The sequence below is a fragment of the Bubalus bubalis genome, chromosome 18 (assembly GCF_019923935.1).
Source record: "Bubalus bubalis isolate 160015118507 breed Murrah chromosome 18, NDDB_SH_1, whole genome shotgun sequence".
Classification (NCBI taxonomy): domain Eukaryota; kingdom Metazoa; phylum Chordata; class Mammalia; order Artiodactyla; family Bovidae; genus Bubalus; species Bubalus bubalis.
Genome location: NC_059174.1, coordinates 10,265,157 through 10,277,473, shown reverse-complemented (window position 1 = coordinate 10,277,473; position 12,317 = coordinate 10,265,157). Strand labels below are relative to the sequence as shown.

The 12,317-nt window shown below is 48.6% G+C and overlaps 1 protein-coding gene across 3 annotated transcripts in view; it reads right to left on the bottom strand.

Moving 5' to 3' along the window:
• Nucleotides 1–12,090, bottom strand: part of ATP2C2 (ATPase secretory pathway Ca2+ transporting 2) — a 76,279-nt gene extending 64,189 nt beyond the window's left edge. Inside the window, exon 1 of one of the 3 annotated variants that reach the window (XM_044932215.2) lies at nt 11,670–12,090. In XM_044932215.2, coding sequence (XP_044788150.2) covers nt 11,670–11,768 — 99 coding nt within the window. In that variant the 5' untranslated portion in view covers nt 11,769–12,090. The remainder of the gene's footprint in view (nt 1–11,669) is intronic. The other 2 variants (XM_044932214.2, XM_006045715.4) reach the window with 2 other exon arrangements.
• Nucleotides 12,091–12,317: the final 227 nt, after the last annotated feature.

Here is a 12,317-nt window from a genome sequence, read left to right as displayed (position 1 = left end):
GCTGGCCCAGGGAAGGTACACAATGAATGAGCTTGGAATGTCTTGTTATGCCAGAGAGCAGGCACATGCTCAGAGAATGACGGAAAGATGTCCAGAGGACAGAAAAGTCACCATGAGAAAAGGCTTCTAATGGCCAAATCTGGGCATGAGGATAAAAAAAAAAATGAGGGCAACAAATTTTAACCCACCTAAAAGAACAGGAATTTGTGAGTGCATGAATGATGCATGAATGAATACACGAACAACTAGACAAAGAGGAGAAAGGGGCAGCTCTTTTTTCCTTTTAAACTTTTTATCTGTGTTGGGGCATAACTGATTAACAATGTTGCCATAGCTTCAGGTGAACAGGGAAGGGACTCAGTCATACATATACATGTATCCATTCTCCCCACAAATTGCCCTCCCATCCAGGCTGCCACATAACACCCAGCAGAGTTCCATGTGCTATTCAGTAGGTCCTTGTTGGTTATCCATTAAAAAATTTTTTTTATTTATTTGGCTGTGTCGGGTCTTAGCTGTGGCATTTGGGAGCTAGTTCCCAGACCAGGGATGGAACATGGGCCTCCTGCATTAGGAGCATAGAGTCTTAGCCACTGGACCACCAGGGAAGTCCCTACCCATTTTTAATATAGCAGTGTGTACATGTCCATCCCAAATTCCCTAACTGTCCCTTTCCCCTGTCCTTGTGCCCCGGTAACCGTAGGTTTATTCTCTAGGTCTGTGAGTTAGGGCAGCTCTTTCTGATACCAAGCACCAGGTAGTAAATGAGGCAGGAATGATAAACTTGGAAAATTGCTGTTCAGCAAACATTCTAAAAGTAATGGGTTCACCAATCAAAAAATGGGCAGAAGACCTAAACAGACATTTCTCCAAAGAAGACACACAGATGGCTAATAAACACATGAAAAGATGCTCAATGTCACTCATTATTAGAGAAATGCAAATCAAAACTACAATGAGACATCACTTCACACTGGTCAGAATGGCCATCATCAAAAATCTATGAACAATAAATGCTGGAGAGGGTGTAGAGAAAAGGGAACGCTTTTGCCCTGTTGGTGGGAACGTAAATTGATACAGCCACTATGGAAGACAGTATGGAGATTCGTTAAAAAAACTGGGAATAAAAATACCATGTAATCTAGCAATCCCACTATGGGCATATACCCTGAGGAAATCATAATTGAAAAAGACATATGTACCTCTGTGTTCATTGCAGCACTATTTACAATAGCTAGGACATGGAAGTAACCTAGATGTCCATTGACAGATGAATGGATAAAGAAGCTGTGGTACATATATACAATGGAATATTACTCAGCCATAAAAAGGAATGCATTTTAAGTCAGTTCTGATGAGGTGGATGAACCTAGAGCCTATTATATAGAGTGAAGTAAGTCAGAAAAATAAATATCATATATTAACACTTATACCTGGAATCTAGAAAGGCGGCACTGATGAGCCTATTTTCAGGACAGCAGTGGAGATGTGACGGGAGGGGGAGGAGTGGGTGGGACAAATGGAGATAGAGAGGGTAGCATGGAAACATACACACTACCATAGGTAAAACAGCTGGTGGGAATTTGCTGTATCACTCAGGGAACTCAAACTGGGGCTCTGTGACAACCTAGAGGGGTGGGATGGAGTGGAGGTGGGAGGGAGGTTCAGGAGGGAAGGGACATATGTATACCTATGGCTGATTCATGTTGATGTATGGCAGAAACCAACATAATACAGTAAAGCGATTATCCTTCAATTAAAAATAAATATTTTTTAAAAAGTAATGGGTTCAGGCAAGAATCACCAACAGATGCTAAAACTGAGCAAAAATGAGAAACAGGCTATCGACATAGCCTCAGCACAACTTGTCATAAAATACCAGGTTGGCCAAAAGTTCATTCGGGTTTTCCAGACGCTCTTCCTAAAAAATCCAAAGGCACCTTTTGTCCAGCCCAATACTAATTGATTACAACAGGGAAAACAGGAACTTCAGAGAAGAGAAACCTGGCCAGTGGGAGTGGAGAATTCATGCACAGAATCTAGGCTGACCTGAGTCCGAACTCCTTGGGGAGTTGCGTGGGCTTGGGCAAGTTACTTCATTTTCCAAGGCTCAGATTCCTACAGGGATTTCTGTAAGGATTCAAAATAATATGCTGCATCCATAGGTGTTCAGCAGAACATTGTTCTGAAAATGAAAGGAGGGAAACTACCCAAAAGCCCATCAGCTGGGGATGCAGGTTAAATTAAAATGCCCACACAGCCGCTAGGAAAGAATGTGCTTCTATTCACAAGAGCCAAGACATGGGAGCAACCTAAATGTCCATCAACAGAGGAATGGATAAAGAAGATGTGGTACATGCATACAGTGGGATACTACTCAGCCATAAAAAGGAAGTAATGCCATTTGCAGCAACATGGAAGAGCCTAGAGATGATCATACTAAGTGAAGTAAGTTAGAGAAAGACCATTACCATATGATATCACTTACATGTGGAAACTAAAACACGGCACAAATGAACTTATCTACAAAATAGACTCACAGACATAGAGAGCAGACTCGTGGTTGTCAAGGGGGGAAGAGGCTGGGGGAGGAAGGGACTGGGAGTTTGGGATTAGCAGAGGCAATCTATTATATTGATATATAAAATGGATTAAGAACAAGGTCCTACTGCAGAGCACAGGGAACTATATTCAATATTCTGTAATAAATCATAATGGGGTGAAACAGAATATATATATGTATAACTGAGTTGCTTTGCTGTACAGAAGAAACTCACACAACACTATAAATCAACTGTACTTCAGTAAAATTTAAGAAACTGGAAAAGAGGACTTCCCTGGTGGTTCAGTGGCTGAGAATCTGCCTGCCAATGTAGGGGACACAGGTTCGATCCCTGGTCCAGGAAGATTCCACATACCATGGAGCAATTAAGCCCAGAGCTGCAACCACTGAGCCTGTGTGCTCTAGAGCCTGTGCTCTGCAAGAAGAGAAGACACCACAGTGAGAAGTCTATGCACTGCAACGAAGAGTAGCCCCCACTCGCTGCAACCAGAGAAAACCTGTGCTCAGCAACAAAGACCCAGCACAGCCAAAAATTTAAAAAAAAAAAGAAATAAGAAAAGAACGTGTTTGATCAGGGTGCACTGTGGGGAAGTGTGAAGGGCGGAGGAGCTTCCCGTTGTAGGACCCTACGTATGTACAAAAAATAAATAAAAAGACACTTATGTTGTTGTATGTAAACAACGGTAATTACTGTGTGATCAGATGCTGCCTGAATACTTCACACACAGGGAATCATTCCACTCCACAACAGAGCTCTGAGGCAGGTACACTTGACCCCACCGGACAGAAGAAAACCCAGAGGCAAGAGAGAATTAAGAAACTGGCTTAGAACCTTCCGTTGGCAGGTGGCAAAACTGGACTTTGCCTCCAGGTGGCCAGTGCTGTGGATGCCAGTGTTCCTAATCACAGCTTCTCTAGAACTGCAGAGAAAGGAGGCCGGGACTGCCCAAATCAACGGCGATCTGATTACTGCAAACCGATTAGTTGCAAAGGGCAAGTAATCCCTCCACCTCCCCATCAAGGAGGAGAGAAAAGAAGTGAGGGAGTGAAGGAGGAATTTCAGACTCTGCAAACTTACTCTGGTTCATGAGGGAAAAAAACAAAACATCAAACCAAAAAACTAAGACAAGTTTCAAAAGGGAAAAGGAAAAAGGACAAAGAAGTGGGGCGGCGGGGGAGGATAAAGAAAAAATAATGTAGTGTTCCTGGTTCATAAAAGACAGTAGAACACTAACATTAGCCTAATTCAATGGTCAGTGAAGGCAAAACTCACTCAAATTTCAATATGCTGGCACTTGGGGAAGGGAGGAAGGGGCAGCCCAGGGGGGGGATTTCTAACACTGGAGATGCAGTGCAGCTGAATGAGACTAGCAACCTACAGAATTCCCAAGGTCATAGGAGGGAGGCCATCCTCCAGGGCGTGTGTGAAATGTGGCTTATGTAAAAAAATAAAATGAGAATGGGTAGCTTGCCTTCAAATCTCAGTTCTCCAAGTCCCTGCCACCTCCTCCAGGAAGTCTCCCCAGATTGCACCCTGACGGCAGCCGCATCCCCACAGGCTACAGGCACACACAGGCTGTGTTCAACTCCTTTCTTACACGTGCTGCTTTCCTTCACGGGGCTTATCTTAGCTTGTAATTATATACTCACTAGTATAATTTGTCTTACCCACCAGACTATAAGCTCCCCTGGGTAGTACAAGTGTTTAAGTCACTAAAAGGATCTGGCCTCAGGAGGATGGATGTCACAGGGATGGAGAAAGAGTGGTTCTCACACGAAGGGAACATCAGAACCACCAGAGGGCTGACTGAGACTCAGACTTCAGGTTCCTGGGCCCCAGACTGCGTTTGGGGAAGAGCTATTCTAAAGCAGCCACAGAAGTATGTGAAGGGCAGAAGAAGGCTGTGCGGAGCCTGAAAAGGAGGAAAGCAAATGGCAAGGACGTCTGGCATCTCCGACCATGGACCTCACACAAGGACGCCCCGCCAGGCCGGCTGTGCTGCCTGCAATGCCCTGCTGGCACCGACCTGAAATTCTTAAACCGTTTTTCAAGAAAGGGTCCCACATTTTCATCTTGCAATTTATGTAGCCAGTCTGGCTCCTGAGCATCTCGCTGCGCACTTGACCTGAGCTCAGAGAGCAACGGGACAGGGATGATTCCTAATAAAAACCATCGCCGCTGTTTGAGCTAGGCATCATGCTGAGTTTTCCTTACATTCTCTCATTTATTCTTGTCTTATGACTATATTCACCCAGGGAAAGCACACTTGCGTCAGCACCTACACACGTCACCTGATCTAATCTTCACAAAGAGCCATGAGGAACCTCGAAACCACTAAGGGCACATACCCGCTTTCAGAGACAGACATTCGGATGTACAGAGACAGAGAATGTGCCCAAACTCACACAGCCAGGGGGATGGAACCCTGGGTGGGTTCTGGCTCTGGGCTCCTGGCCCTGACCCCTGCCTAAACCAAGATCTCCTTGTTAGGTGCGGTCTTTCAGGCCAATACTCTTTCCCCTGACCCACAAGTTCTACCAAACTCAGTCTCACTGGAGAGGAATAGACAGAAGGATTCTGAGATGTACCTGGGGTGATCCTGGGTGTTAGCTGTAAACCTACCAGACCCAGTTAGCACGGTAGTCTGGGTTCAATGGTTTGAACTATAAAGAATAATTACGGGTAGGGCTTGACTTCATTCCAGAGGTTTCAAGTTGCTCTCACCCCAGGGACTCCAGAATCATGAGTTTGGAGCACATCTTCCTTGGTAAGTACTTGAGTTTCAAGTTGCGTCAGACACGTGCTCTGCTGGGCTCCGCTACCCACCCACGAGAAGGTCACAGTGAACACGGCCCAGCCGGAAGGACACAGGTCATCTCCAGGGCTCTGGGGCACACAGGGAGGGCTGACAAACACGGTTTTAAGAGTGTCTGTACTTTGAGGGTGAACTTACGGTTGCCAGGGGAGATGTATGGGGGAAGGGACAGTGAGAGAGTTTGGGATGGACATATACACACTGCTACATTCAAAATGGGTAATCAACAAGGACCTACTATATAGCACACGGAACTCTGCTCAGTGCTATGTGGCCGCCGGGGAGAGAGGGGAGTTTGGGGGAGAATGGATACATGTATATGTATGGCAGGCTTCTCTGTCCATGGGATTTTCCAGGCAAGAGTACTGGAGTGGGTTGCCATTTCCTTCTCCAGGGGATCTTCCTGACCCAGGGATCAAACCCAGGTCTCCTGCATTGCAGGCAGACGCTTTACCCTCTGAGCCACCAGGGAAGCCCCATATGTATGGCTGAGTTCCTTTGCTGTTCACCTGTAACATCACAACACTGTTAACCGGCTATACCCCAATACAAAATAAAAAGTTTAATTAAAGAAAAAAGAGTGATTAAGACCTCCACGAAGGTTACCTATCCCCCCACCATGGCCCACAGAAGCCCCTCCCCCAACAAATACCCTCCCAGATATTTTCTACAAGGAACTTATATTCCAGGCAGAATTGTCTTCCCCCAAACCCACATGCTGATGTCCTAACCCCAGCACCTCAGGCTGTGACTGGAGACAGGGCTTTCCAAGACGTGATTAAGTTAAAATGAGGTCATTAGGATGGGTCTGGTGTCCTTGTCGGAAGGAAAGATTAGGACACGGAAGGACGACCATGTGAGACACGGCAGAAAATGGCCGGCTGCGAGCCTGCTAGCCACCCCACCTGCAGGAGCTCGAGGAATCCAGGGTCCTTTACCCTTAATGAGGCTCATAACACTAGGTCTGGGGCAGGGTTTCCAACACAGCATCTTCAGACATGCTCTCAAAAGCCTGCAAGTTTTCGAAGATCTTACAGACGTTGAATATGTTTTAATAACTAGCCTAATATGACACAGCATAAAGACCTTCCAGGTGGCTGGTTTATAACAAATAGCTGTCACATGACCCTGGTGTCACACCTGCATCCAGGACAACAATCACACGGCATGCTGAAGGGATACAGGCTTCTCGGAAGCCCAGAGAGAACTTGGCGGGAGCACGGAGCCATCGCACAGCACGCGGTGACGTCGGCCTATCGACTTCAGGAAGTCTGACCTGCGAAGCAGGCAACCATGCTGCCAGGGAGGCCGTCTGCAAGCCCAGTCTCTGCCCGTGGCTACCTGGCACGGGTGATGAGCAGTGAGCATGCTCATCAACACACGGTGAAGAAACAACCCTTCCACAAGGCCTTATCTTCAAGTGACCCAGCCAGTTCTACAATGATTATGTGACGGGCAGGTTGCCCTGATCTAGCAGACACAGTCTCGGTCTGTGTAAACGCCATTTTATACACATATGGGGAATTAAACATTTCCAGCATAAGCTTTATCAAAATCAAAATTCAAAAAGAGTCTGAAGATTGGACCTCAAGGCCTTCCCTGGTGGTTAAGAATCCACCTTGCAACTCGGGGGACATCGGTTTGATCCCTGGTCCAGGAAGACCCCACATGCCATGGAAGAGCTAAGCACATGGGCTACAACTTCCGGGCCCACGTGCCTAGAGCCTGTGCTCTGCAACTGGAGGAGCCCTGCGACAGGAAGCCTGCACACCACAACTAGAGAGGAGCCCCCACTTGCCACAACTAGAGAAAAGCCTGTATGGAGCAACCAAGACCCAACACAGCCAGGAAAAAAAAAAAAGACCGGACTCAAGACTAATAAAAACACCAACAAAAACAGACAGCTGAGGAGCAAACCTCATACCAGGCATGGTTCTGTTTAGCAAGTGATCTCATTTAAGGGACGATTTCTTTCCACCAGTGTGGCAGGCAGCCTCTAGAAACCTCCATCACCCTGTCTCCCTTTATTTACACCCTGGTGTCATCCCCTCCCCTTTGAGAACCAGCTCGACCTAGACTCCTTCCAGTCAACAGAACATGCCAGAAGCGAGGAGACGCCCGTGCAATCAGGGCCAGAGGCCCACCAGCAGCCCCAGGCGGGAATCCCTCCCCCTTCTTCCCTGAGTCTTCAGACGAGACCACAGCCCTGGGGAGAGCTGGACAGCAACCTCACGAGAGACCTGGAGCCGGCAGTACCCAGGAAAACCACCCCGAGACCTGAGACTCAAAGAATCTGGGAGAGAAAGTCATTTTCAGCTGTCACATTTGGGAGTAACGTGTTACACAGCAATCGACAACGAACACAACCATTCCACATCACTGATCGACTTTTGATACAACGTCACCAGTCATATCAAAACGCAATTGCTACATGTGTACTTCATAATCTTACTATAAATGTAGTTTTCATAATAAGCATGTGACTATGTTTATTGCCAATTTTAGGTTTATACTTATTCAAGTCACATTTTGGTATATGAAGGGCTTCCCAGGACTCAGAGGTAAAGAATCTGCCTGCTAGTACAGGAGACATGGGTTCAATCTCTGGGTTGGTAAGATGCCCTGGAGGAGGAAAATGGCAACCCGCTCTAGTATTCTTGCCTGGGAATTCTGATGGACAGAGCAGCCTGGTGGGCTATAGTCCATGGGGGTCGCAAATAGTTGGACATGACTAACGTAAGACAACGAGGGAGCTTCCCTGGTAGTCCAGTGGCTAAGACTCCGTGCTCCCCAAGTGAGAGGCCTGGGTTCGATCCCTGGTCAGGGGACTAGATACCACATGCTACAGCTAAGAGTTCTCATGCCACAACTAAAGATCCCACATGCCACAACTGAGACCAGCCAGATGAATAATAAATACTTAAAAGACAACCCTGGGGGCTTCCAGTACGTTTCTTTAAGATGACATATATTGCTAAATTTTGAGAAACACCAAAGATCTTTGTGGGTGCCTCTGTGTGTGTAAGTCTTCTGAGACTCCTCTTCCTGCAATCCAAGTGTGATCTCTTAAAAACTCAAATATGACTGTGTCTGTTCTGTTTACTGCATGCCTCATGTTTGGCACATTTGCGAATAAATGAATGACTGTCCTGCCCCAGCCTAAAACCTTTCCATGATTCCCTGTCACTCTATGGAGAGAGCCCAAATTCTTCACAAGGCCCATAGCCTCTGTGGGGTCTGCTTCTGCAGCCTTATCCTCTCCCACTAAGCCTTGCACCTCACTCCCTTCTGCCTAGAACTCTCCATCAACTCTGCCCTTCCCACATCTCCTAGTCGTTGCCATTCCAATGAATCTCTTAAACATCCCTTCTCATTTAACAGTCAGCTGTGGTCTGTGGTTTGGGGCCCGTCTCAGGACAGGGCACCACGAGGGCAGGGAGCGTGTGCATCCTTCCCTCCACTCCATCCCTGGCGTGCAGCACCAGCCTGATACAGGGCAGGTGCTCGGTGAACCTGGGCTGAACGAATGACCAAGACACGGGTCGGCTGGGACCTAGTCTTCGCCCTGCAGAGCCCCAGGGAGATGAATCAGTTCACCAACCAGGAAGGCAGTGTGGGATGGAGCCATGCCAGTCTCGGTTAAGAGATGGGGGCCCTGAGGGTCAAAGATAACTTTCTGAGTTGGCACCGAGTCATCCAGGAAGCAGGAATTTCTGGTCCAACATTTTCCTTAGCCAAGGTTCTCTGATGGGCAGAGAAAGATTTTTCCCAGTAACGAAAGCAGGTCTCCCAAATGCTTTCCTTTTCCTGACGTTGGAAATGCAGCAAGAATGAACCATCTCCAGAGCCATAAGGACTGTGCTGACTCAGCCTTGGATGCTCCTGACTCTGGGTCCTCCTCCCTTGACCCCTGTCTCAACCACCTGTCCCCTGCCCAGTCACTCCACTTTTACTTATTCTCCTTCCTACTGGAAACTGGTGGATTTCTCTGTTGATGGTCAGTCTCTGCCATGAACTTTGTTTTGGACACAGCTGTAACCTTACCACCTGGCCAATCTGAGAGCCTCCAAAGCCTCATCTATCACGTGCATACAATTAACACAACTCAGGGGTGAAGAGACACAACAAGGTCTCAATAATAATTAGTATTATAACTGGGGTGACTTGGCAAAGTGGAGGGGAGGTTCAGAGCCTGCCCAGGACACCACCTACAACAAGTGCTCATGAAGGAGAGTTACGACTATTGAGGAAATGATCACAGTAAGCAAATTTGCTTCTTTTTCAAAGTGGAGGACTTAAGTGTGAGAGCAAAGACTGTGAGCTGAGCTGGCAGGAAACAGGTGACCTGGCTGACCGGCCGGCCGCCTCCCTCATCACACTCCTCATTTACTTTTTTATAATTCCCTGGGTTTGCTGAGCTGCCTTTAGAGACAGGATACTTGGTTTCTCAGCCAGCCTGCACGGCTGGCTGCCTGGGTTTCCCGTCTCACCGCCCCCGCACTGCCAAGTCGTCATACGTGCTTCAGGGTGCTATTGAGAACACGCCAGGTAGGTGAGTGCCCCTCCACCCCCGAATACCTACAGACAGGTTGAAGACCCATCCCACTTTTAAGGGACCCTCTGAAAAGCTCTGGGGGCATGAAGCCACCTTTGGTTCAGAGATCAAATTCTCCCTGGCATCTCTATTCAGGATACATCATCCCCATAGCTGGCACACTTAAGTGTTAGTGGTAATTGCTCAGTCGTGTCTGACTCTTTGCGACCTCATGGACTGTAGCCCATCAGTTTCCCTCTGCCCGTGGAATTCTCCAGGCAAGAATCCTGGAGTGGGTAGCCATTCCCTTCTCCAGGGGATCTTACTGACCCAGGGATCTAACGCAGGTCTCCTGCATTGCAGGCATATTCTTTATCGTTGGAGCCACCAGAGAAGCCTCAGGTACTTGGCAAACCGAGGCATCCCATAGAATCTGGCTGTAACCAATGACATCAGGAGTGCCTGAAAAATACCCAGCTTGATGCAAAAGTCAAAGATGAAAAGAAAAAGAAAAATAGAAAAAGTAACACAGAACAGGCAACCAGGCTGGCAAATTAACTTCAAATTCCTTCAACAGAATGAGTTACACGGCATACATAGAGGGAGAGAAATGGATTTCAGCGAAATAATTGGACTTTGTATCCAACCCATGGTTAACATACACCTCACATATGAAAAAGAGAGATTATTTGAGAACGGCCAGACACAGCCCTGCGGTCTGCCATCCTAGCACCAGAATTTTCATGCTAGTCTCCATCTATAAAACACTATTTCAAACACACACACACAAATATTTAAGACTCATACAACCAAAATGTTTTGACCATTGTCAACATTTTCCAACAGCTTTCATTCATTAAAAAGTCAATTAAACTTTGAGGTTTCCCTTCAGCCGTCAAAAGGCCATGAGCACCTGCAGAGGACCGCTTCAGGAATTTTATTTTTGAACGACTCATTTACACTTTAAAAAGTGCAGAGACCCAGAGATGCTTCTGCAGAAATACCATGTTCTCTGCTCTTGGTATCACGTGGTGAGTTCCACTTACAAGCTAAGGAGAAAGTTGGTGACCCCTTGACCCCGCTGCCTCTCTGGGTCCTCCACGTGGATGGGCTTTTGGGGACAGGAGTGTCAGCCTGTCCACTGGAAAAACTCTCCTGGCGCTAGAATCCTGTTGGTTTATCCTAGAGGGTCCTCTGGAGGTTGCAAAGCTAGCACACAAATCTGAGTGGTTTTTGTGAAAGTGGCTCTGGAGATGCCGGAAACAGAACTGAAAAGCATGGCCACTCTTACTCTGATTTCCACCATTACTGCTACTGTTTATGCTCAAACATTTGCACAACACTTTGTCACCAATGCCTCCCCCCCACCCTATTTAAGTAACTTTAAAAATTTCGATAGCAGTCTAGATGGGGAGACCTGGGAATTTAAATTCTCTGGAGTCAGATAAACCTAGGTTAGGTCCCCTGCTCGGTCATTGCTAGTCGTGTGCCCCTTATCGGACATATTTACCCTGTTTCGGCCTCAGTCTCGCATCTGCAAAATGGGCTGGCATGGGAGAGTTAAAAAGCTTAAAAGGCGAACGCTGGGCCCAGAGCAGAGATGCAAGCTGGCGTTGTTAGGAAGACGCCTTCTTTCTAGAACCAGGGGGAGGCGGGCGAGCTGGGGGAGCGCAGCCTGCGGTGCGCAGACGGGGTCGTGGGGTGGGACGGGGTGGGGGTCAGGTCGCACGCCCCGCGTCCGGGCGCCCGGACTCACCAAGGTTTCCAACTCGCCCTTCGCCAGCAGCTCGTACTTGTGGCTCGAGCCAAAGAAGGCGAGCTTCTGCAGCAACTTGGAGAACCGTCCTTCGAACATAGTGAGCGGGTGCAGGCCCCTCGCCCAGCCTCCCGTCCCGCCGGCGGCCGCCTGTACCTGCGTCCTTCGGTCCCTGGCGTGGCCGGGGCTGGCTGCGCGCGCCCAAGCCTCCCGGGCCAGGCCCAGGTTACCAGGTAGCCGCCTACCTGCCTGCCGCAGGTGAGGCCCCACCCCCGGGGCGGAGCTGCGCACAGGGAGGCCCTCGGCGCACCTGGCCCCGCCCCTCCCGGACTTTCCCGCCCTTGAGGGGCCGCGGCGGCCCGGGAAGGCCGGGGGGCTGCAGAGGGGCCTCAAAGCTTGGGCTGTTTCCCAAACTTGCCCAATCGTGAGATGCAGCTGGAGCCGGGGAGATGGGGTGGAGATGGGCGATAAACCAGACCCCTCCCTACCCTGAGTCACTGAGCGAGCCGGGAAGCTGAACTTTACCGAGCACCCAGGTGATTCTCCTGGGGAGCCACGTGAGGTCAGCTAAGATGCTGGGAACACGTTTAATATGAGCTGAGGCTCCTAGAGCTGCTGGGAGGCTCGGGAGCGGCCACGTGGCCTCTC